The 27,566-nt window shown below is 44.2% G+C and overlaps 1 protein-coding gene across 2 annotated transcripts in view; it reads left to right on the top strand.

Annotated features, from left to right (window-relative positions):
- Positions 1–27,566, top strand: part of LOC120943180 (septin-9-like) — a 199,292-nt gene that overhangs the window by 146,110 nt on the left and 25,616 nt on the right. The window contains exons 1-3 of one of the 2 annotated variants that reach the window (XM_040356326.1): positions 9,530–9,726; positions 19,449–19,655; positions 25,153–25,269. In XM_040356326.1, the coding sequence (XP_040212260.1) occupies positions 19,490–19,655; positions 25,153–25,269 (283 nt within the window). In that variant the 5' untranslated portion in view covers positions 9,530–9,726; positions 19,449–19,489. Of the gene's footprint in view, positions 1–9,529; positions 9,727–19,448; positions 19,656–25,152; positions 25,270–27,566 lie in introns of those variants that run through there. The other variant, XM_040356325.1, reaches the window with a different exon arrangement.

Below are 27,566 nucleotides of genomic sequence, written 5' to 3'. Positions count from 1 at the left end.
GATATAAAAGTATCCCTATGATATAAAAGTATCTCTATCTATGATATAAAAGTGTCTCTATGATATAAAAGTATCTCTATCTATGATATAAAAGTATCTCTATCTATGATATAAAAGTATCTCTATCTATGATATAAAAGTATCTCTATGATATAAAAGTATCTCTATCTATGATATAAAAGTATCTCTATCTATGATATAAAAGTATCTCTATGATATAAAAGTATCTCTATCTATGATATAAAAGTGTCTCTATGATATAAAAGTATCTCTATCTATGATATAAAAGTATCTCTATGATATAAAAGTATCTCTATCTATGATATAAAAGTGTCTCTATCTATGATATAAAAGTGTCTCTATGATATAAAAGTATCTCTATCTATGATATAAAAGTGTCTCTATGATATAAAAGTATCTCTATCTATGATATAAAAGTATCTCTATGATATAAAAGTATCTCTATCTATGATATAAAAGTGTCTCTATCTATGATATAAAAGTATCTCTATGATATAAAAGTATCTCTATCTATAATATAAAAGTATCTCTATGATATAAAAGTATCTCTATCTATGATATAAAAGTATCTCTATGATATAAAAGTATCTCTATCTATGATATAAAAGTGTCTCTATCTATGATATAAAAGTGTCTCTATGATATAAAAGTGTCTCTATCTATGATATAAAAATGTCTCTATCTATGATATAAAAGTATCTCTATGATATAAAAGTATCTCTATCTATGATATAAAAGTATCTCTATGATATAAAAGTATCTCTATCTATGATATAAAAGTATCTCTATCTATGATATAAAAGTATCTCTATCTATGATATAAAAGTATCTCTATCTATGATATAAAAGTGTCTCTATCTATGATATAAAAGTATCTCTATCTATGATATAAAAGTATCTCTATCTATGATATAAAAGTGTCTCTATCTATGATATAAAAGTATCTCTATCTATGATATAAAAGTGTCTCTATCTATGATATAAAAGTGTCTCTATGATATAAAAGTGTCTCTATCTATGATATAAAAGTATCCCTATGATATAAAAGTATCTCTATCTATGATATAAAAGTGTCTCTATGATATAAAAGTATCTCTATCTATGATATAAAAGTATCTCTATCTATGATATAAAAGTATCTCTATCTATGATATAAAAGTATCTCTATGATATAAAAGTATCTCTATCTATGATATAAAAGTATCTCTATGATATAAAAGTATCTCTATCTATGATATAAAAGTGTCTCTATGATATAAAAGTATCTCTATCTATGATATAAAAGTATCTCTATCTATGATATAAAAGTATCTCTATCTATGATATAAAAGTATCTCTATGATATAAAAGTATCTCTATCTATGATATAAAAGTGTCTCTATCTATGATATAAAAGTGTCTCTATGATATAAAAGTATCTCTATCTATGATATAAAAGTGTCTCTATGATATAAAAGTATCTCTATCTATGATATAAAAGTATCTCTATGATATAAAAGTGTCTCTATCTATGATATAAAAGTATCTCTATGATATAAAAGTATCTCTATCTATGATATAAAAGTATCTCTATCTATGATATAAAAGTATCTCTATGATATAAAAGTATCTCTATCTATAATATAAAAGTATCTCTATGATATAAAAGTATCTCTATCTATGATATAAAAGTATCTCTATGATAAAAGTCTGTGATTACAGTAAGAAGTGATTGTTGGGTTAGTTCCTTTTTTTATCACTTCCTCTGTCCTTTGTCCCCCTTCCTCTGCTCTCTCCCTCCCGCTCAGATCACACCATTGTCCTGGCAGTTCATACAAAGCCTGGCCCCTGGCCCCCGGAGCCCGCTCCCTCCTTTGTGTGTGTAGGGAAGGCCGCTCCATCCTGTGAATAGGCCGGATAGTGAATGAAGGCAGGTTGCTGGGATAGGACGGGGCTGTGTATTTAAATGCGTCTTCAATCACAGCTGGTGGAAACCTCACAGGCACAGCCTGGCAAACGTCCCCCATCCCAGCGATGGCCGCCACTGGCGCCACACCACAAGCCATCGCTCATGTCGTTTAAGAAGTCTGTTTTCATTGTCATAGAATAATACTCGCCATTCCTGTTACAGGGTGACAACGGTCTGTCGCTGTCTGTCAATTGTGCTCTGCGTTGTCATATGGTTTCCCAAGTGGCTGTTTCAACACACAATATACAGGCAAGGTCCACTGTTGTCACCCTCAGGAGACCCGCCCTGGGAAATGCCATGCAGACATCACTGCAGGGTATGTAGGCAGGAAGTGGCTGCAAAGAGGATGTAGGAGATGAGTAGCATTGAGATGCCAGGATCTCCAAAGACCACCAAACCTGCTGGCACTCCACCCCTAGTGGCCTGAATGGCACTCCACCCCCAGCGGTCATGGGGTGGGGGGGGGGTCAGAGGTGGAAGGTCACCTGAAGATTGACATTGGGCAACTGCCTTACCTCCAGCTGATGCCACACAAGGGGCTCCATTCACACAATTACAGGGCCCATTCAGATCTATGTATGTGCCTAAAGGTGCGCTTTTTTTTTGTAACCTTATGGCCATACACACAATAAATGATCAATTTATTTTCCAATCATTAACTCCCGATAGGTCAATCAGTAGTTTGAAGATGCGATCGTAAGTTGCCCATCGCATCTCGGTTTCCAACGGGCAACCTCATAATCCAATGATGGTGCATCAGTGCCGATGCCAGACTCCATGGACTACTCAGTCTTGTTCTGCCATCACTTTTCTATGTTCCTATGTCTCCAAGACAGCAAATGGGGAAGAATATTCCTCCAAGGGGACACCAAATTTATTTTTTCATATATATATATATATATATATATATATATATATATATATATATATATATATATATATATTTATATATATATATTTAAAATGTAAATAAATTATATAATATATGTATATATATATATATATATATATATATATATATATATATATATATATATATATATATATATATATATATATATATATATATATATTCATTTAATGTAATAATAAATAATAAGAAATAAATATATATATATATATATATATATATATATATCATTTATATATATAAAATATTTATATATGTTTTTTTCTATATAACAAAATTGCAATTATATTTAATAAAAATTACTAAGAATTTATATATGTATTTATATAAATTCATAGTCATTTTTATTAAATAAAATTGCAATTTTGTTATATAGAAAAAACATATATAGATATTTTATACATATAAATTATACATATAGTAATATATATATATATATATATATATATATATATATATATATATATATATATATATTTTTTTTTATTTTATTTATTATTATTATTATTATTATTATTACATTAAATGAATATATATATATATATATATATATATATATATATATATATATATACGTAATATTTATTATAATTTTTCTAATGACTTTTATTTTATTATATAAATGATATTTATTAATTCAGCTATATATTTATTATATGTAATTAAATGTGTATATATATAGATTTTTTTATGTATATATTTCTCAGAGTCCCCTTAGAGGAATATTCTCCCCCATTTCCTGTCTTGAAGACACAAAAGCTAGTTTGAAGAAAAGACCATATATATATATATATATATATATATATATATATATATATATATATATATAGAATCGTCCTTTGTCTATAGATAAAGATATAGATATTCCTGTGACAGCTTTTAGGACTACAGAGCACCTCCACCTCTTATCATCTTCATAACCTAAAGTGTAGCTGTTCTGTAATTCTAAAGCACTTCCTGTTCTAGGGTGACAACGTTCACTGTGCCATGTTTATGGAGGAGCTGAGTTGTCACCCTAGGACAAGAAGTGTTTTAGGGCTATAGAACTTATTACTTATTATTACCATCATGTGACCTGTAAGAAAAAAGCAAAAAAAAAAAGCACAAAGTTCATAAACTTTACAGCTCCTGTGATCTGACGCATGGTCTGCTGCCAAAGGACTGGTGGGTAAGTGTCCCCGTGGGTGGCTAGCAGATAAGTACACTTACTTAGGGTCCTATTTATAAAGCAGTGAATGTGACTTTCACCAAGCATGGTGGAGAATCAATCACTGGACCTGGAAGATTCCCCATGTGTGATGAATTCCAGATGTATAAATAGGCCTTGTGGTGTTCTTGCAAACTCTTCACCCTTCCTTTCCTGTATGCAGCAAGCTCACAGTGTTGTACTTCCAAATATCGTTTTCATCTCTATATTCCTGAGCAGTCAGCAGTGGAAAATGTTGGCCTTTTATTTCATTTCTGGCGATGTAAGAGACTGCTGCATCCATACTTCCCAACATTTTGAGATGGGAATGAGGGACACCTATTAGCAAACGTATGTAGGCATAGGACACGCCCCCTGCCACACCCCCTTAAAGGAGAATTAACCAAAAAAAAAGGTAATTAAACCCACAAGGGCTTTTTTTTTTATATTGGCATTTAAAATTTACAAATGCAGCCATTTAGAATTTGGATGAAAGGTTTAGGTCTGGGAAAACACTTTTTGAAAGATAAAAAGTGCATTTTATATAAAACTCTATAGATCAGACCAAAATGAGGGACAAATGAGGGACAGAGGGACATTACTCCAAATCAGGGATAGTCCCTTGAAACATACCTCCCAACTGTCCCGGATTTGGAGGGACTGTCCCTGATTTGGAGCAATGTCCCTCTTTCCCCCTCATTTGTCCCTCATTTTGGTCTGATCTATACAGATGTATATAAAATGCACCTTTTAGCTATAAAAAAGTGTTTCCCAGAGCTAAACCTTTCATCTGATTTCTAAATTGCTGTATTTGTAAATTCCAAAAGCCAATATAAAGAAATAGTAGTGGTAAAAAAAGTAATTGTGGGTTTAACCAATCTTATTTTTTTTTGGTACAATTCTCCTTTAAGTGGGCGTGGCAAGGGGTGTGTCCTATGCCTGCATACTTTTGCTGATAGGTGTCCCTCATTCCCATCTCAAAAAGTTGGGAGGTATGCTTGAAATGCGGGACAGTTGGGAGCTGTGTATTAAGGTGACCAGACGTCCCCGGTTTCCAGGGACAGACCCCACTTTCAGGAGGCTGTCCCCGGATACAAAGTGTCCCTGGAAGGCAACCCCAGGACCCAGGAAGCCTGAGAAGAAGGGAGGAAGCTCTAATCATATACGGTCACACTAATTTGACTTTTTTAACCGTAAGACCAGGCAGGTTACCCTTATGGGCATTAATATTGTTTGACCACTTGCCGACCGTCGAACTCTAATGCCCGATCTAACACACGATCGGTTCATCCGATGAAAACGGACCGATGGATTTTTTCATCAGATATCCGATGAAGCTGACTTTCATCAGTCTTGCCTACACACCATCAGTTAAAAAAACGTTTGTGTCAAAACGCGGTGACGTAAAACGACGTGCTGAGAAAAATGAAGTTCAATGCTTCCGAGCATGCGTCGACTTGATTCTGAGCATGCGTGGATTTTTAACCGATGGACGTGCCCACAGACGATCGTTTTTTTTCTATCGTTTTTTTAACCATCAGATAATTTGAAAACAAGTTCCTAATTTTTTCACCGATGGATAACAAACCGATGGGGTCCACACACGATCGGTTCGTCTGATGAAAACGGTCCGTCAGACGCGGCATTCATGTACGTCATTAATTTACAGTCAAATGGGGTTATGGCAACAGCGGATTCATCACAAGATCACTTTTATAGTGCTCCCCCCTCCTGCCACTTCCCGATGGTTTCCAAGCTTACTGGAGCTGTCGGTAAGCCCGGAATCAATGCGGTTCATCCCATGGCTAGGTATGAAGTCAAGTGAGGGCAGAACCGCCCCTGCTCGGCTCTATGCCCTTGGAGGACCAGAGCGTCACCTGACATCACTTCTTGTTCTTGGGCAGACAGACAGGACTTTTTTATTATTTTTTGGTCTTTTAAAGGTAAATTAGAGATGTGGGGTCAAAAAAGACCCCACATTTCTAATTTACCTTTAAAAGCAAAAAATAAATAAAATAGTAATAATAATAAAAATAAAGGACCTGTCATGCTTATTTATATTACAAGGGATGTAACTTCCTGCTGGAGGGTGGCCCACTAATAACACACTTCCTGTCCTACAGTGACAACACTCACTGAACCATGTTAATGCAGGAGCAGAGTTGCCACCTTTTTTTTCTGGTCCAACTTCCTGTTAGAGGGTGACCCACAAATACCCCACTTCCTGTCCTAGAGTGACAACACTCACGGTAGCATGTTTAGGGAGGAGCAGAGTTGTCACCCTTTTTTCTGCGGACCCAATTTCCTGTTAGAGGGTGGCCACCAATAGCACACTTCCTGTCCTATGGTGACAACACTCATGGTACCATGTTAAGGGAAAAGGGTTGACACCCTTTTTTTTCTTTTTTTTTGCTGACCCAACTTCCTGTTAGATGGTGGCCCACTAATAACACACTTCCTGTCCTAGGGTAACAACACTCATGGTACCATGTTTAGGGAGGAGCAGAGTCCTTTTTTCTGCTGACCCAATTTCCTGTTAGAGGGTGGCCCACCAATACCACACTTCCTGTCCTAGGGTGACAACACACACTGTATCATGTTAAGGGAGAATCAGAGTTGTCACTTTTTTTTTTTTTTGCTGACCCAACTTCCTGTTAGAGGGTGACCCACAAATACCACACTTCCTGTCCTAGGGTGACAACACTCACTGAACCATGTTAATGCAGGAGCAGAGTTGTCACCCTTTTTTTTCTGGTCCAACTTCCTGTTAGAGGGTGGCCCTCCAATAACACACTTCCTGTCTTAGGGTGACAACACTCACTGTATCATGTTAAGGTAGAATCAGAGTTGTCACCCTTTTTTTTCTGGTCCAACTTCCTGTTAGAGGGTGACCCACCAATACCACACTTCCTGTCTTAGGGTGACAACACTCACGGTAGCATGTTTAGGGAGGAGCAGAGTTGTCACCCTTTTTTCTGCTGACCCAATTTCCTGTTAGAGGGTGACCCACCAATACCACACTTCCTGTCTTAGGGTGACAACACTCACGGTAGCATGTTTAGGGAGGAGCAGAGTTGTCACCCTTTTTTCTGCTGACCCAATTTCCTGTTAGAGGGTGACCCACCAATACCACACTTCCTGTCCTAGGGTGACAACACTCACTGTACCATGTTAAGGGAAAAGGGTTGACACCCATTTTTTTTCTTTTTTTTTTTGCTGATCCAACTTCCTGTTGGATGGTGGCCCACTAATAACACACTTCCTGTCCTAGGGTGACAACACTCACTGTACCATGTTAATAGAGGAGCAGAGTTGTCACTTTTTTTTTTTTGCTGACCCAACTTTCTGTTAGAGGGTGGCCACCAATACCACACTTCCTGTCCTAAGGTGACAACACTCACTGTACCATTTTTCGTTTTGTCAGCCTAACACAGGAAGTGTTTTTGGAGTACAGAACACCTCCACCTCTGATCATCTCCATATCCTAGAGAGTTCTGTAGTCCATATGGATAGCTGGGAACAATGTAACTAGTAACAGTCGACACAGGCGCAGGAACGTATAAGCTCACCGTATTTCTGGCAGGATCAAGATTTTAATTTTTTTTTGCGCTTTTTGACCAGATCTAATAAAACACTACATTGGAACAAATAATAGAAGCTGATTGCTGGAGTTCACATTTTTATTTGAAGAGACCAGAGGGTCGGCTCCTTATATTACAGATAAAATAATAATGTTTTTATGTTGCAGAGCGCTGTGTAAACTGTGGGCGGTATATAAATCCTGAAAAATATTAATAATAATCATGTAAGCCCTATCTGACACAGATCAGCCCCTGCTGCAGCCTCGCACCAGGTGACTTGCTACAAAGTTACAATGTTGTAGTCTGATCACTGCGTGGGAGGAGACTGAGGAAATGCTTCATCCTGCCTGCAGCAGACTGATGACATCATCTCAGCCTAGGCAAAGTCACCAGACTGGAGTTTTTGTTAATGACGCAAGTGGTGCTTTTTTTTAAAAAAAAATACACCGTTGCTTTACATTGTAACATTAACCACTTAAGGACCGCCTCCTCCAGATATACGTCAGCAGAATGGCACGGCTGGGCACATGTACGTACAGGTACGTCCTCTTTAAGTGCTCAGCCGTGGGTCGTGGGCCCGCGACCCGATCCGAAGCTCCGTGAACGTGACCCGCGACCCGATCGCCGCTGGAGTCCCGCGATCGGTCCCCGGAGCTGAAGAACGGGGAGTGGTGTGTGTAAACACACCTTCCCCGTTCTTCACTGTGGCGCCGTCATCGATCGTGTGATCCCTGTTATAGGGAAACACAATCAATGACGTCACACACCTACAGCCACACCCCCCTACAGTTAGAAACACAAATGAGGTCACACTTAACCCCTACAGCGCCCCCTTGTGGTTAACTCCCAAACTGCAATTGTCATTTTCACAGTAAACAATGCATTTTTTGCTGTGAAAATGACAACGGCCCAAAAAATGTGTCAAAATTGTCCGATGTGTCCGCCATAATGTCGCAGTCACAAAAAAAATCGCTGATCGCCGCCATTAGTAGTAAAAAAAAAAAATAATAAAAATGCAATAAAACTATCCCCTATTTTGTAAACGCTATAGATTTTGCGCAAACCAACCGATAAACGCTTATTGCGATTTTTTTTACCAAAAATATGTAGAAGAATACGTATCGGCCTAAACTGAGGAAATACATTTTTTATATATATTTTTGGGAATATTTATTACAGCAAAAAGTAAAAAATATTGCGATTTTTTTCAAAATTGTCGCTCTATTTTTGTTTATAGCGCAAAAAATAAAAACCGCAGAGGTGATCAAATGCCACCAAAAGAAAGCTCTATTTGTGGGGAAAAAATGACGCCAATTTTGTTTGGGAGCCACGCCGCACGACCGCGCAATTGTCTGTTAAAGCGACGCAGTGCCGAATCGCTGACGAATAGCTGCCTAAAGGTCCGGGTCTTAAGTCGTTAAAGAAATAAATTGATGCAAACTCTGTAAAGTTCTACGTGTTTCGGTAAACTTTCGCGGTTTGCGTGTTCAGTTCCGTTAAAGATTTTTTATTTATTTTTTGTTATTTTAATATAAAGCCCACCTTTACCACTCGATCATTTCCAATCAAATATCTTGAAGGAAGTCCTTCCATACCGATCAGGGATTGAACGGAGGGCCCTCGGCGTCCTCTCAGATCCCTCGCCACCACCTGGCCGCCCATCCCATTATCTATGATTGTAATTAATATAATTACCAAGCATTTTCTTGGTGGGTTCCTTGGAAAGTTGCTTTCGGAGGAGGGGGGGGGAGGACCCTTTTCTTCTGTCTCTCAGAATCCCCATTGGCTCCTAAAGGGTTATTATTTCCAATTCAAGTCACGTGTGCCTATAACGTAGGGACTGTCTTTGTTGTCTCCTCCCGGTGGGGGGGCTTCAATAGAGCGGGGATGAGAGAGAGAGAGAGAGGAAGAGAGAGAGACCACTTTGAATGCCACAAGGTGCACGCACCCCTCCACCCTTGCTTAGGAATCGCCTGATTTTTCTGGAGCTGGCACGACGGAGACGCGGGGGTCCAGGGGGGCTGGATGCCGTTGTTGAGGAGGACGGCCGTTCCCCCCTATCTGTCGGTGTGATTAGCAGGTACGTACGGGGGGGGAGTGAGGGAAGCACGTTGGCATGGACGCCTGGAATAAAGACGAATCGCGTTTTTTTTACCACCCCGCCGAGGGGGAACGTAAGACGTTTTCAATTTCCCGGGGGTACGAACGGCATCTCGGATTAACCGAGAATATTCTGAAGGGTCGCTCCACTCAAGGCTGATATTTAACCGGTAGATGTTCACGTTGAGGACCACTCACAGGGTCCTCAAAAGTCTTTGGAGGCTGGCGGCCAAATTGGTCCTGTGGCGGACCTTGGAACACGGAAATTGCCATATTGGAGTCTCGGAGAAGTTGGTGGGCCAACCATCCACCATCTGAAGATTTGGGCTCCACCAAGGAGTGGACTGGTCCTTTCAAGACTTTTGTGGTTGGCTTTGTGCTTTGGGTTACCAACACGGGTCTATTTTCAGCAAGTAGAAGGTTGTATTGGAGGGTCTTACCGGGTAGCCGGCGCCAGTTGGTCAGGATATGCCACAACCATTTATAAACTGTTTTAGAAGTTCCTCATACTGTCTGACGTTTTAACACAATCTCCAGGGACGAAACGCGCCTAAGTAAGCGCGGTACCAGGAAATAACATGGCTGTGAACCCTACCTGGATGACACTTATGACCGCGTACACACGGTCGGAATTTCCGACAACAAATGTTCAATGTGAGCTTGTTGTCGGAAAATCCGACCGTGTGTAGGCTCCATCGGACATTTGCTGTCAGAACTTTGAACGCCGGTTCTCAATTTTTTCGACAACAAAAGTTGTTGTCGGAAATTCCGACCGTGCGTACACAATTCGATGCACGGAAATTCGACGCATGCTCGGAATCAATTTGACGCATGCTCGGAATCATTGAACTTAATTTTTTTCGGCTCGTCGTAGTGTTGTACGTCACCCCGTTCTTGACGTTCCCAATTTCCGACAACATTTGTGTGACTGTGTGTGCGCAAGACAAGTTGGAGCCAACATCCGACGGGAAAAAAAATCCACGGTTTTGTTGTCGGAAAATCCGATCGTGTGGGTTCATTCAGATGTCAGTTGTCAGGAAAAGCAGGCAGTTAAGACGTGGTTTTATATGCAAGAGACATGCAGCCACTCAGGGTTGTACAAATGTCGCCGGTGGGATGTTGCGCACCCGCGGCAAAAATTAAATCCCCCCCTGTTGCATTCAGTGGGCATTACCGGTACAGAACGTGACACATGAACCCTGTCACTGCCAGAGCCATCTTTGCGTGTTTTTGTGTACACATGTTTAAAAAAAATCGTTTTAGGCCTGAAGATTACGTAAACTCCCCCCAAACATTATATATATTATATATTTTCTGAAAGCAGAATAAAATAGTGTATGGCCCAGATTCTCGTAAATGGGTCGCAAAAATGTGCGGGCGTAACGTATCTCATTTACGTTACGCCGCCTCAAGTTTTTCAGGCAAGTGCTTTATTCACAAAACACTTGCCTGTAAAGTTGCGGCGGCGTAGCGTAAATCACCCGGCGGAATTCAAATTCGGCGGGTAGGGGGCGTGTTTCATTTAAATGAAGCGTGTCCCCGCGCCGAATGAACTGCGCATGCGCCGTCCCTAAAATTTCCCGGCGTGCATTGCTCTAAATGACGTCGCAAGGACGTCATTGTTTTTGACGTGGACGTAAATTACGTCCAGCACCATTCACGGACGACTTACGCAAACGACGTAATTTTATAAATTTTCGACGCGGGAACGACGGCCATACTTAACATTGGCTGCGCCTCATATAGCAGGGGCAACTTTACGCCGGGAAAAGCCTAACGTAAACGTTGTAACTTTACTGCGTTGGCGTACGTTCGGGAATTCGCGTATCTAGCTAATTTGCATACTCGACGGGGAAAACGACGGAAGCGGCACCTAGAAAAAAAAAATTGCAGTTACGATCCGACGGTGTAAGAGCCTTACACCTGTCGCATCGAATGGATATCTATGCGTAACTGATTCTAAGATACGACGGCCCAGATTAGGACTTACGACGGCATACATGGCGCTGCGCCGTCGTAAGCCCTTTGAGAATCTGGGCCTTAGTTTCTATTTTTTATGTTGCACGATATTAGCGCAACGGTTTATAAAATTTAAAATTTGGGGTAAAAAAAAAAATGCACTAAAGTTCATTGTAGGACCCATAAACACAATATATTACCCATTTTTTTTTGTGGAATTTAAAAGACAAGGTGGCACCGAGAAATTAGATACCCAACAAGGTAAGGCTTAAAGAGGAAGTAAACCCTGAGGCCCCGTACACACGGCCGAGGAACTCGACGTGCCAAGCACGTCGAGTTCCTCGTCGAGTTCTGGGATGAAGCCGCCGAGGAGCTCGGCGGGCCGCCTTCTCCCATAGAACAACGAGAAAATAGAGAACATGTTCTCTATTTTCTCGTCGAGCTCCTCGGCGGCTCCATCGAGCCAAAACTGTACAGACGACAGAGTTTCTCGGCAGAATCCGGGTTTTGACCGAGTTTCTCGGTGAATTCTGCCGAGAAACTCTGTCGTGTGTACGGGGCCTGAGGTTCGTTTCTTCCCAGCGCATGCGCCGTTTATATTATCGGCGCACTACAAGTGAAATATCTCCTAAACAGTGCACATTTAGCAGATATTTCCACTACCTATAGATAGGCCTTATACTAGGCCTACCTATAGGTAGAAGTCGCACAAAAGGGTTTACAACCACTTTAATGCGCCCGTGAAACAGTCACCATCTTTGGTACCCTATATTTTTATAAGCAACGTTTTGAAAGCCCCTCCAGGTCATCAGTTTAGAGTTAACCATGAATAATGGGCCTAGAATTAGCAATACGTAACATGTATGTCACGTGTGTATGTTTAGGTGTATGTCAATTGACATTTTCGGACATAGGTGCCCCCGACATGTATATTTACATTCATATGTATGTGGGGTGGGGGGGCTCAAAAAATTTTCTTGGGGGGGGGGGGGATTTAGTGCTTGAGTGTAATGTTTTGTTTTTTTTTTACAATTTTTTTATTTCAACTTTATTTTTCATCATATTATATGATTTTTTTTTTTACGTGACAGGTTCTCTTTAATGAGACTTTAGGGGTCTTTTAAACCCCTGATGTCTCACCTGCCCTCCAAAGAAGCTAATGGAGTTCATACGGCAGTTGTGGCAAAAGGGTGAAAGCTCATGATGCCATGCCGCAACCACCAGGTACGGGCGGGGGGGTTTGGCCTTTTTAAGGTTAAAACAGGCGGTGAGGAGGCGACATATCACCTCTCAGTCACCTGTCATCCTCCCCCCTCTGAAAAGTGATTCACGGGTTGCCACATGTGACGAGCCCTAGTTTAATAAAACACTGTGGGATCTGCTTATACATTTTCACACAACTTTCACACCAGATTCACACATTTTATAAATGGATTCCATTCGAAAAATGTGTGAAAACGCTTAGATACTGTGTATCACTTTTTTTTTTTTTTTAAATATGGTTTTATTTGTATTGTTTTTCATTTGTGGCAGCTTGGTGCCTTTTTCAACCACTTCCTGTCTACCTTCACCCACTTATTTAAATTAGACCTCCTAATGTTACATAAGGTCAAGACATTATGTGACCTTATGCGACCTTTACTTATAAAGCAGTGAATGTGACTTTCACTAGACATTCACTGGTAGAGATTTTTATGGGCACTTGCGTTTTAAATGACAGTGATTGATTCTCCACCAGAGAATGTTTAGTGAAAGATGATAGACCTAATGGGCCAGATTTAGAGACATTTGCGGCAGCGTAACGTATCGCATTTACGTTACACCGCCGCAAGTTTTACGGGCAAGTGCTTGATTCACAAAGCACTTGCCTGTAAAGTTGCGGCGGCGTAGCGTAAATCCCTCCGGCGCAAGCCCGCCTAATTCAAATGATCCGGGTAGGGGGCGTGGATCATTTAAATTAGGCGCGTTCCCGCGCCGAACGTACTGCGCAATGCTCCGTTTTGAAATTTCCCGCCGTGCTTTGCGCGAAATGACGTCGCACCGACGTAATTTTTTGAACGTTGACGTGCGTTACGTCCTTTCCTATTCACCGACGACTTACGCAAAAAAAAAATAATTCAAAATTCGACGTGGGAACAATGGCCATACTTTAACATGGCAAGTCTATCTATACGCCACCAAACAGCAGCTTTAACTATACGCCGGGAAAAGCCAACTAGCGACGACGTAAGAGAATGCGACGGCCGCGCATACCTTCGTGAATCGCCGGAAAAAGCTAATTAGCATACCCGACGCGGAAAACGACGCAAACTCCACCCAGCGGGCGCCGAAGTATTACACCTACGATCCGAAGGCGTACGCCCATCGGATCAAAGCCAAATGCCGTCGTATCTTGGTTTGAGGATTCAAACTAAAGATACGACGCGGCAAATTTGAAAGTACGCCGGAGTTTCAGGAGATACGCCGGCGTACTTCTTCTGTGAATCTGGCCCAATATGCCTGTAATAAACTTAGGAAAGGCATTTGTGGTCTGTCGGTGACCAGAGGTGGCTCTAGGCTTTGTGAGGCCTTAGGCAAAACTTGACATGGGGCCCCACTCACACCCATGATGGGAAAAATAATTCAAGGACAGGAGCCTCTTCCCCACAACCCTGGCCGGTGGTTGTGGGGGTCTGCGGGCAGGGTGCTTATCGGAATCTAGAAGCCCCCTTTAACAAGGTGGCCCTCAGATCCTGCTCTTTAATAACTAAGGGGCGGGGGCCACCTGGTATTGCCAACTGGTGAACCCGCCCCCCTTGTGATGTCATTGACTGAGGGCATGCTGGGTCATTGACGTCACAAGGGGTGGTGTCACCGATATTTACTGGTTGTTAGGGACCCTGGCGGCCCCGCTCCTGAGTCAGGGCTCTTAACGCTGCCTCAAAACTGCGGTGATGCATTGGGTAAGTTAGGCGGCCATGAGGCCCCTGTGAGTGTGAGGCCTTAGGCGACTAATTAGGCCTAATTTGCCTAATTAAAGAGCCGCCTCTGCCGGTGATTACCTGTTAGTGGCAATTCTGCGTCGGCCATCCATTGGGGACACTACAATTGCTCACCTAGGTTATACCTGGTGGAGCACTGTAAGGACTCTATACAAGACTGGTTTTATGTAGTCTGGAGACATGACATTAGTCCTGTAATGTTACCCTTCGAACGTTCGGATATTTATGACATAGACCGTTTGGGCCAGATCCACAAAGAGTTACGTTGGCGTATCTATTGATACGCCGCGTAAGTTCTACGATGCGCTGTCGTATCTTTGTTTTGTATCCACAAAACAAGATACGCCTGAATGTGGTCTAGATCCTACCGACGTACGTCTTAGTACGCCGTCGGATCTTAGGTGCATATTTACACTGGCCGCTAGGTGGCGCTTCCGTTGATTTCCGCGTAGAGTATGCAAATTAGCTAGATACGCCGATTCTCAAACGTACGTCTGCCCGGCGCAATTTTCTAACGTTGTTTACGTAAGGCTTTTTTTCGGCGTAACGTTACCCCTGGCTCTATGAGGCGTACGCAATGTTAAGTATGGACGTCGGGACAGCGTCAAATTTTCCGTCGTTTGAGTAAATCGTTCGCGAATAGGGCTTTGCGTAAGTTACGTTCACGTCGAAAGCATTGACTATTTGCGACGTGATTTTGCGCATGCGCACTGGGATACGTCCACGGACGGCCCATGCGCCGTTCGTAAAAAGCGTCAATTATGTGGGGTCATACTAGATTAACATACAACATGCCCACTCCAAGCCTACTTTGAATTACGCGGCCTTACGCCGGCAGATTTACGTTACGCCGGCCCACATATGGGAGCAAGTTCTTTGTGGATACCCTACAAGCCACTCTGATTTACGGCGGCGTAGCGCATATGAGATGCGCTACGCCCGCCTAAATATACGCCCGTTTTTGTGGATCTGGCCCTTTTTGTTTAGCACTGCGCTCTCTGCGTGTAATATGGAGCAGAGCCCTACAGGAGACAAGGGAGCCCCGTCCTCTGTGTGACGACTCCACAGTAGGTTCTGGGATCTTACATTCAGTAGATGTTTTATGAACAATTCTTATTTCAGTAGGAATTCTGCTTTAATGGGCTGAAGGGATGGTCAGTGCAGAGATTGTCAGTCAAGGTAGCAAACCAAGTAAACCTCTGTTCCCCTCCATATTGTCTCATGGGTCTGGGAACAGGAAGAGAAGGAGAGATAAATCAAAGTAGATTCCAGGGCTCTACACAGACTCCGACCAGTTGCCAGGAGCTGTTTGTAGGAGAACTCGGAGACTCCACAAATAAGAAGAATATTTAGTTACTGGATTCAAATGGTAACAGAAATTCCAAGTGTGGGTGGCAGAGGCGGCTCCAGGCTTTGTGAGGCCTTAGGCAAAACTTGACATGGGGCCCCACTCACACCTCATGATGGGAAAAATAATTCAAGGACAAGAGCCTCTTCCCCATAACCCTGGCCGGTGGTTGTGGGGGTCTGCGGCAGAGGGCTTATCGGAATCTGGAAGCCCCCTTTAACAAGGTGGACCCCAGATCCTTCTCTTTAACATCTAAGGGGCGGGGGCCACCCGGTGATGTCAACTGCTGAACCCGCCCCCTTGTGACGTCATTCACTTGAGGGCATGCTGGGTCATTGATGTCACAAGGGGTGGTGTCGCCGATATTCACTGGTTGCTAGGGACTCCGGCAGCCCCGCTCCTGAGTCAGGGCTCTTAACGCTGCCTGTCCCTCAAAACTAGGGTACTGCATTGGGTAAGTTAGGCGGCCGCTAATTTGCCTAATTAAAGAGCCGCCTCTGGTGGGTGGTAGTCAGTCAGTCGTGTCTGACTCTTGGCGGTTCTGTGGGCTAGCTCACTGGGCACTAGGGTAGGGTGACTAGACATCACCGGTTTCTGGGGACAGTCCCCGGATTGAGGACACTGTCCCCGGGCCAAGTCAGTCCCCGGTTTTGTCCCCGGATTGAGGACACTGTCCCCGGATTGAGGACACTGTCCCCGGACCAAGTCTGTCCCCGTTTTTTTCCCCGGATTGGATTTGAACGTACCTGTACTTTGCTTTGCACACAGGAGCTATTCTGCCAGGTATATCAACTGGCAAGTGGTTAAAAGATAGTTATTTTGTAACAGCCAACGCATTTTAGGGGCTCAGAATCCCCCTTATCTTCATCAGGGCTATAAAAAAGGATATTGTAGGCACAAGGTTCAAAGCAAGGATCTTAGTGCTGAAATGCAGTAGTGGTAACCACGGAAACCACTGTACTGCCCAATTCTAAGTATGAGGCCTAACATGCATGTCAAGACAAAGGATGGACCTCCTAGTGGTGCTTTCAAAATATCTTTAATGATGAGTAGTTTTTGGAATCAGATCTTGGAAAATTTAATTTGAAATTGAATTGGCTGCTAAGTTAAAGGGGTTGTGAAGGTTTGTTTTTTATTTTCTAAATAGGTTCCTTAACCACTTAAGACCCGGACCATATTGCTGGTCAAAGACCAGGGTACTTTTTGCGATTCGGCACTGCGTCGGTTTAACTGACAATTGCGCGGTCGTGCGACGTGGCTCCCAAACAAAATTGGCGTCCTTTTTTTCCCACAAATAGAGCTTTCTTTTGGTGGTATTTGATCACCTCTGCGGTTTTTAGTTTTTGCGCTATAAACAAAAATAGAGCGACAATTTTGAAAAAATTTTAATATTTTTTACTTTTTGCTGTAATAAATATCCCCCATAAATATATATATATAAAAAAACTTTTTTTCCTCAGTTTAGGCCGATACGTATTCTTCTACCTATTTTTGGGGAAAAAAATCGCAATTAGCGTTTATTGATTGGTTTGCGCAAAAGTTATAGCGTTTACAAAATACGGGGTATTTTTATGGCATTTTTATTAATATTTTTGTTTACTAGTAATGGCGGCGATCAGTGATTTTTTTTCGGTACTGCGACATTATGGCGGACACTTCAGGCAATTTTGACACATTTTTGGGACCATTGTCATTTTCACAGCAAAAAATGCATTTAAAATACATTGTTTATTGTGAAAATGACTATTGCAGTTTGGGAGTTAACCACAAGGGGGCGCTGATGGGGTTATGTGTAACCTGAAGTGTGTTTACAACTGTAGGGGGGTGTGGCTGTAGGTGTGACGTCATCGATTGTGTCCCCCTATATAAGGGAACACACGATCGATGCGCCGCCACAGTGAAGAACGGGGAAGCTGTGTTTACATACAGCTCTCCTCGTTCTTCAGCTCCGGGGACCGATCGCGGGACTCCAGCGGCGATCGGGTCTGCGAGCCCCGCGGTCATGGAGCTTTGGACCGAGTCGCGTGCACATGCCCGCGGCCCTACAGCTGGGCTTAAAGAGCCACGTACATGTACGTGGATGTGCCCAGCCGTGCCATTCTGCCGACGTATATCGGCGTGAAGGGGTCCTTAAGTGGTTAAAGGGGTTGTAAAGATTTGTTTTTTTATTTTCTAAATAGGTTCCTTAAGCTTGTGCATTGTTGGTTCACTTACCTTTTCCTTCCATTTCCCTTCTAAATGTTTTTTTTCTCTGTCTGAATTTCTCACTTCCTGTTCCTCCTCCAGTAAGCTTGCCCCCCCCATCATCCGAGCCGTTCTGGCTGGGGGTTAGTCAGCGTGCTTGCCCCCTCCCTTGGGACTATACAGCGTCTTCCCGCAGGGATGTAGTCCTAAGGGAGGGGACGAGCACGCTGACTAACCCTAACTAAATAAAAAAACGAACCTTTACAACCCCTTTTAATGTTTTACATGAGTTCCTAGAAATCAGCTTGCATTGGCTGAACAGACATAGGTAGATTCAGAAAGGGTTAGGCCGGCTTATCAGTAGATAAGCCGACCTAACTCAGAATCTACGCCGACTTATGTTTAAGTGTATTCTTAAACAGAGATACGCTTAAACATATCTAAGATACGACGGCTTGCGCCGTCCTATCTTAGATTGCAATATTTTGGATGGCCGCTAGGTGGCGCTTCCATTGCGGTCGGCGTAGAATATGTAAATGAGGAGATACGCCGATTCACGAACGTGCGCCCGGCCGCCGCAGTACTTTTACGCCGTTTACGTAAGAGATAGGCCGTGTAAAGTTAGAGCTAGGCTCTAGTTGGAATAGTAATGTCAAGTATGGCCGCCGTTCCCGCGTCGAAATTAGAAATTTTTACGTCGTTTGCGTAAGTCGTCCGTGAATCGGGATTTACGCCATTTACGTCCACGTCAAAATCAATAGGCCCGTGCGGCGTACTTAGCCGCAATGCACACTGGGAAATATAGGCGCCCGGCGCATGCGCAGTAAAAAAAAAAGTCAAAAACGTGAGGTCAAGCCTTATTAACATAAAACACGCCCCCCTACACACATTTGAATTCGGCGCTTACGCCCGCCCGCTTTAGTCTACGCCGCCGTAACATAGCAGGCAAGTACATTGAGAATCATGTACTTGCCTAGCTAACTTACGGCGGCGTAGCCTAAACACGCTAAGCTATGCCGCCGCAAGTTTAGGGCAATCTATGTGAATCTACCTAACAATCTTCAGGATTTGGGCCGTAGCTTGGCTATGAAGAACAGTCCAGCAGTGCCGGGGACAAAAGGGTTAACACTCCCTCAGCCGTTATTTATTTTTTTCTTCACATTTCTCCTTTTTTATTGCTGATAAGTCTCAGTGCTCCTCCAGTGACAACGGTCTTCCTCTTTCCTGCAGATTTCGATCACAGCCCCAGACCGGAGAGCGCCGGCAGCCCGATGGAAGAGGTGATCCTGGCCCCGGCCGTAGAAGACAGCATGGAGGCCAAGATATGCGACGAGCTGGGCCGGGAGCCCTTCGGCTATGTGGGGATCGACTCGGTGCTGGACCAGATGAAGCGCAAGGCCATGAAACACGGATTTGAGTTCAACATCATGGTGGTGGGTGCGTATCGATGAGCAGCATGGGCCGCAGCCGTGTTTGTTACCCCCCCCCCCCTCCCACATACCGTCTGTTGTGTTTCGAAAAACATGAGGCATGTACTTTGTATCCATTGTGGTGTATTTACAGCCCATTTATAATGAATGAGCTGCCTAAACACAAAACACATTAACACGTGCCATGACGCATGTTAGCGCATGTGTGTAAACACGCCACATTGGAACGCTTTAGTATGATTGGACCCTGAGGCCTATGTCACACGGGCTTCAGCTAGGGCTCCACATTTCCAAACTATCATTCCCCCTTCCCAAAAATCAGTTTGTGCTGTAACGAATCACAGCACAGTGATTGGACACAAGAGGCGGGATTTATGATTTCTCCAATCACAAGCAGGGGGCGGGGATTTTGCTCCTCCAGGCATTCCCGGCCAGGACAAGTACTGTCAGTGAGTAAAGCAGTGATGTGGCGGCTTTTTTTGGAGGCATCAGATTGGCCCGGGGGGTGACTGTGTCAGTTTCATTCCGGGACACTGTATTGTCCCTGAATTAATGTGCCCGGGACAGACCTGCAAAATGCGGGACTGTCCCGGGCAATCCGGGACACGTAGTCACCCTAGCTTCAGCTTATAAAGGAGAAGTGGAACTTCCGCTTTAAGCACTCCTCGCCCCCTGGCATGCCACATTTGGCATGTCATTTTTTTTTTGAGGGGGGGGGGGTGTACCCTTTTTTTCATGGAACCTCCTGTCCCACTTCCTGCTTCCTATCTTTGGCCGTCTAGGCGACTCCTCCTCTCGCTCTAGGTGGCCCCTCCCTGCCAGCAATCTTCTAGGAAACAACTCAGGACCCAGAAGATCGGCTGGCCTATAGGAGAGCGCAGCGCGACATGCGCAGTGTGCGCCCCGGCCAGCACAGCCGGTTACCCACTAGGGTGACCACATGTCCCGAATTGCCCGGGACAGTCCCGCATTTTTAAGGTCTGTCCCGGGCACCTTGGGCCATATTCTCAAATAATTTACGCCGGCGTATCAGCAGATACGCCGACGTAAGTCCGATCCTATGTTTAAGTGTATTCTCAAACTGAGATACACTTAAACATGCCTAAGATACGACGGCCTGCGCCGTTGTATCTTAGGCTGCAATATTTACGCTGACCGCTAGGTGGCGGTCAGCGCAGAATATGCAAATGACTAGTCACGCCGATTCTCTAACGTACGCTTGCCCGCCGTAGTGTTTTAACGTTGTTTCCGTAAGCGATACGCGGCGTAAAGATAAACATGCCCCCTAGGTGGCGTACTCAATGTTAAGTATGGCCGTCGATCCCGCGTCGAAATTTGAAAATTTAACGTCGTTTGCGAAAGTCGTCCGTGAATGGCGCTGGACGCCATTTACGTTACAGTCAAAACAAATGACGTCCGTGAGACGTCATTTAGCGCAATGCGCGTCGGGTAATTTACCCGACGGAGCATGCGCATTACGATCGGCGCGGGAGCGCGCCTAATTTAAATGATCCACGCCCCCTACCAGGATCATTTAAATCAGGAGGGCTTGCGCGGGTGGACGTTACGCGACGCCGCCGCAAGTTTACAGGTAAGTGGTTTGGGAATCAAGCACTTGCCACTTAAACTTGCGGCGGCGTAGCGTAAAGGACATACGTTCCGCCGCCTCAGATCTTTAAGAATATGCCCCCTTCATTCCAGGACAATACAGTGTCCCGGAATGAAACTGACACATCCACCACCCCTCTCAGGGCGATCTGATGCCCCCAAAAAAGGCCGCCACATCGGCGCTTTACTCATAGTACTTGCCCTGGCCGGGAATGTCTGATTTTTGGGAAGGGGGGGGTGGTCCCTGAATAGCAGTTTGGAAATGTGGTTACCCTAATGCCCACAGTTACCATGATGGCGGCCGAGGAGAAGGGGGGGGGGGTAGCAAGCCTCCATAGTGTCCCAAGGGCCAGATAAAGGCAAGCAAAGGGCCACATCCGGCCCCAGGGCCACAGTTTGGAGACCACTGCTCTAAAGGATTTATTGAGTGGAGTTTTAGATGAATACAAATGCTCACCGATGACCGGCTCCCTTTAAGGTCAAAGTTTCTCAGTAGCGCGCCGTTTGGCAGTGATAACAGAGCAGCGAATGAAGAGTTAAACGCCCCATTGAGGTTTACGTGTGTTTCCCGATCCTTCTCAGCGTTTGAAATATTCAGTGACAACAGTGCCACCCTTGTGTTACAAGCTCGAGTGTTGCTTGAGAGGCTGATTTAAATTAACACCGCCATGCATTCTTGTCCCTCATCTTTATTCATGACGCCGACAATACATTCAGCATACCGCCTGCTATTTATACACATTGCTGCCGAGCGATTTTGCGTACGTAAATCCCCCCCCCCCCCCCCGCCATGAATCGCGTCGTTGTCTCATCAGTCGTCATCCTCACTTGACGTAGACACTTGTGGACAAAATGGTTTAAATGTCCAGAATGAACCCCGAGGATCCGTTCTGTACATTGATCCCCAATGTAGAATTTCCTAGGCACGCTCTTCAGTGAATTGTATGTATATGGCACACGTTATATCTGACCTCCTCTCCTGTATTAAAAATGGCTTACTCTGATTTCACCGCACACTGATTTTTATCGTTAGTGTCCCAGTCATGAGTCATGGTGACATATACCGTATATACCAATGCTGTATCCTGGCCTGGGCCAACAAGGCCTAGGGCAGCACTTTGCAGGGGGGCAGCACAGACAGTGTCCCCGCCGGCTTGCACTACACTGTTAGGCAAATTAGTTTAGCGCCCCCATAAATCGTCCGCACTGCTTCCAGTATGTGGACGGCTGGCATTCTGCAACTGTGGGGGGGGGGGGGGGCGTCGCTTCTAATTTTTTACCATCCCTGCCCCATTGCAGAGATTTCCCTTCACTTCCTGTCCCATAACCAAACAGGAAGTGAGAGGAAATCTATGCAAATTAAGGGAATCCATTGCCCCCCCCCCCCCAGGCCATCAGAACTAGTGTCCCCACTTGAAAATTTCAGGGTGGGTCTTAAACTGAAAGGGGTGTGGCCTTGACAGGAAGGGGTGGGTCATATTTAAATTAGGGGGTGCACGAGTTTAGTCAGGCCTAGGGCAGCACAAAACCTAAATACACCCCCGGTATATACTTGAGTATAAGCCGAGTTTTTCAGCACATTTTTTTGGTGCTGAAAATGCCCCCCCTCGGCTCATACTCGAGTCACCTTTTTGCGCCTGATCTCCCGGACTTTGGGGACCCGGTACCGGACGGCCATAGGTTCCCTGGACCCCAAACTTTGCACGCATGTAGCCCCACTCTTCCTCTACAAGTTTGTTGTCCGGGGGACCTACGGCCGGGGAGCAACGATTTTTCAAAGTCGGGCACCCCTTCCATAGACTCCAATGTTAAACGGTAATTTCTCCGGGAACTTTGGGGACCCGGTACCGGCCGGCCGTAGGTCCCCTGGACCCCAAACTTTGCTCACATGTAGCCCCACTCTTCCTCTACAAGTTTGTTGTCCGGGAGACCTACGGCCTGGGAGCACCGATTTTTTAAAGCCGGGCACCCCTTCCATAGACTCCAATGTTAAACGGTAATTTCTCCGGTAACTTTGGGGACCCGGTACCGGCCGGCTGTAGGTCCAGTGGACCCAAACTTGGCACACATGTAGCCCCAGTTCTCTTCTACAAGTGTACAACGTTTTCTGTCTGGGGGATCTGGCATGGGCACAGTGAGGCATGGGCACAGTGAGGCATGCACATGGACACAGTGAGGCACAGCGATGCATGGGCACAGTGAGGCATGGGCACAGTGAGGCATGGGCACAGTGAAGCATGAACACAGTGAGGCATGGACATGGACACAGTGAGGCAAAGTGAGGCACAGTGAGGCATGGACACAGTGAGGCATGGGCACAGTGAGGCATGCACATGGACACAGTGAGGCATGGACATGGGCACAGTGAGGCAAAGTGAGGCACAGTGAGGCATGGACACAGTGAGGCATGCACATGGACACAGTGAGGCATGGATATGGACACAGTGAGGAAAAGTGAGGCACGGTGAGGCATGCAGATGGACACCCTAAGCTTATACTCGAGTTAATACGTTTTCCCATTTTTTGTGGTAAAATTAGGTGCCTCGGGTTATATTCCGGTCGGCTTATACTCGAGTATATACGATACTTTATTTTATGATGACACATGGTGACCAGTTCATTGTTGTAGCGGCACCCTTATATTCCAGGCTTTGCCCATGGGAATATTTCTAATGTCTGTTGGGAGTTTTATACAATCTGAGAACCAGATTGTATAAACCAGATCGCCTTCCTCTGGATCAATTGTGGGTATATGGGATTGTATAATATTATTATTTTATTTTTTTGTGGTTGAACTGGATGGACTTGTGTCTTTTTTCAACCTGACTAACTATGTAACTGTGGGGCCAGATTCACGTAGACTAGCGGCGGCGTAACGTATCGTAGATACGTTACACCGCCGCAAGTTTTCATCGCAAGTGCCTGATTCACAAAGCACTTGCAATGAAAACCTACGCTGGCGGCCTCCGGCGTAAGCCCGCGTAATTTAAAGGGGCGTGTGCCATTTAAATTAGGCGCGCTCCCGCGCCGGACCTACTGCGCATGCTCCGTTTCGAAATTCCTGACGTGCTTTGCGCGAACTGACGTCATTTTTTCGAACGGCGACGTGCGTAGCGTACTTCCGTATTCCCGGACGTCTTACGCAAACGACGTGAATTTTTAAATTTCGACGCTGGAACGACGGCCATACTTTAAACAGCGCATAAGTGTGCTGAGTAAAGTTAGGGCACCCAAAACGACGACTAACTTTGCGACGGGAAACTAGACTAGCAGCGATGTAGCGAACGCAAAAAAACGTTGTGGATCGCCGTAACTCTTAATTTGCATACCTGACGCTGGTTTACGACGCGAACTCCCCCCAGCGGCGGCCGCGGTATTGCATCCTAAGATCCGACAGTGTAAAACAATTACACCTGTCGGATCTAAGGGCTATCTATGCGTAACTGATTCTATGAATCAGCCGCATAGATACTCTGAGAGATACGACAGCGTATCTGAGATACTCCGTAGTATCTCCTTTGTGAATCTGGCCCTATATAACCATGAAACTATATGGACTTCCCAGGTCCTGCCCTCAGTAGAAGTAGCTGACTTTCTGTTCCTTCGGTTTGACTGTTATTCGCCCTCCAAAAAAAGCAGTTTCAGCCTTCTCTCTTCTGCTTTTTAAATCTTTATCATGTTCAGAATTTGCTTTTTACAAATGCAGATATATAAGAAATTGTGTATACTAAAAATATATATATATTTTTTTTTTTACTTTTGACTGGTTGTTTTAACCTTTTGACTTTTTTTTTGTGTGCGTTTGCTGATTATTATTTTTTTGTGCCTTTGCATACTCTTTTTTTTTTTTGTGCGTTTGCTTTTTTCTAACCTCTGTTTTATTTATTCTTTTTCAGGTCAGAGCGGTTTGGGGAAATCCACATTGGTGAATACTCTCTTCAAATCAAAAGTGATTCGCAAGACTCCCGGTGCCGGTATCCCTAAAACGCTGGAATTAAAAGCTATCAGTCAAGGTGAGAAATGGTCCTATTAAACAAAATAGGCCAAAATGCACTCAGTGCCCAAATGTTGTAGACGCTTAGGGGGAGATTTACTAAAACTGGAGCACTCGGAAGAACTCAGGAGCTACTCTGCTGCAGCTGTGCATGGCAGCCAATCAGCTTCTAACTTCAACTTGTTTAGTTAAGCTTTGAAAATAAAACCTGGAAGCTGATTGGTTTCTATGCAGAGCTGCACCAGATTTTGCACGCTCCAGTTTTAGTAAAATCCCTCCCTTAGTCTATCATATCTACACTAAATGGGCAAAGCTATGTGAACCCCCTCCAAATTCAGATGTCTTCACAGAATGGTACTTGTAATAATACATATAGATATTGTAGTCAATTGCATGTCTGCAACTTTGTGGTAACAGTCGGTGAAGGCCCTTTTCTGTTCCAGCATGACTATAGACCAGTGGTCTCAATGTACCGGCCCGCGGGCCATTTGCGGCCCGCGGACCAGTTATAAATGGCCCCCAGGCAGGGTGGAAGTGAGGGGAGCAAAAAAAAAAAAAAAATTTTTTTTTTTTTTTTTTTGAGCTGGCCCCATCTGGTGGTGAGCCGTTGGTATTACAAGTTATTACCACCAGATGTGAGCTGGCGCCATCTGGTGGTGGCCGTTGGTATTACAAGTTAAGCATTACAAGTTAAACAGCAATTCTAATGTCATTTTACACTATTTTCACTGCCATCTTCTTCCCTCTAATTAGAACCCCCAAACATTATATATATTTTTTATCCTAACACCCTAGAGAATAAAATAGCGATCGTTGCAATACTTTCTGTTTCGCCGTATTTGCGCAGCGGTCTTACAAGCGCACTTTTTTGGGAAAAAATTACACTTTTTTTAATTAAAAAATAAGACAACAGTAATGTTATCCCCATTTTTTTTTTATATTATGAAAGATAATGTTACGCCGAGTAAATTCATACCCAACATGTCACGCTTCAAAATTGTGTCCGCTTGTGGAATGCCGACAAACTTTTTTACCCTTTAAAATCTTCATAGGCGACGTTTTAAAAAATCTACAGGTTGCATGTTTTAAGTTACAGAGGAGCTAGAATTATTGCTCTCACTCACCAATCGCGGCGATACCTCACATGTGTGGTTTGAACACCGTTTACATATGCGGGCGCTGCTCACGTATGTGTTCGCTTCTGCGCGCACGCTCGTCGGGACAGGGTGCGTTTTCTGGCTCCTAACTTTTTTAGCTGGCTCCAAGATTCCAAGCAAATTTGTCAAACCCTGACTTACACCAGTGCTGGGGGGTTAATAATGCGCTCGCTGACACCAGTGCTGGGGGTTAATAATGTGTTCGCTGACACCAGTACTGTTGTTTTTGAAGTTTGAAAGTTTGCATGCGGCCCCTCATGGCATATGAAAACTTGTCTTGTGGCCCTCAGGTAATTTGAGTTTGAGACCCCTGCTATAGACCCTGGGGCAGATCCTCGTACAATTGCATGGGCGTATGTGAGATTCGCTACGCCGCTGTAACTTACTTTTTTAATCTTTGAATCCACAAAGAATTTGCGCCGTAAGTTACGGCGGCGTAGTGTATCTCTCGCGGCGTAACGGTGCGTAATTTAAATAGGCGAGTAGGGGGCGTGTTTCATTTAAATGAAGCGCGTCCCCGTGCCGAACGAACTGCGCATGCGCCGTCCCTAAATTTCCCGCCGTGCATTGCGCTAAATGACGTCGCAAGGACGTCATTGTTTTGACGTGGACGTAAATTACGTCCAGCTCCATTCACGGACGACTCACGCAAACAAAATAAAATATTTTCAAATTTGACGCGGGAACGACGGCCATACTTAACATTGCGTACGCCACCAAATAGCAGCTTTAACTATACGCCGAAAAAAGCCGAACGGAAACAACGTAAAAGAATGCGACGGCCGCTCGTACGTTCGTGGATCGTCGGAAATAGCTAATTTGCATACTCGACGCGGAATACGACGGGAACGCCACCCAGCGGACGCCGAAGAATTGCATCTAAGATCCGAAGGCGTACGAAGACGTACACCTGTCGGATCTAGCCGAGATGCCCTCGTATCTTGTTTTGAGGATTCAAAACAAAGATATGACGCAGGAAATTTGAAAGTACGCCGGCGTATCACTAGATACGCCGGCGTACTCTCTTTGTGGATATGCCCCACTGTGTATAAAACCAGCTCCATAAAGAGATAGTTTGATGAGTTTGGTGTAGAAGAACTTGAGTGTCCTGCACAAAGCCCTGAACTCAACCCTCCCGAAAACCTTTGGGATGAATTGG

Source organism: Rana temporaria, chromosome 6, assembly GCF_905171775.1.
Source record: "Rana temporaria chromosome 6, aRanTem1.1, whole genome shotgun sequence".
NCBI classification, from domain to species: Eukaryota; Metazoa; Chordata; class Amphibia; order Anura; family Ranidae; genus Rana; species Rana temporaria.
This window is presented reverse-complemented; position numbering and strand designations above follow the sequence as displayed.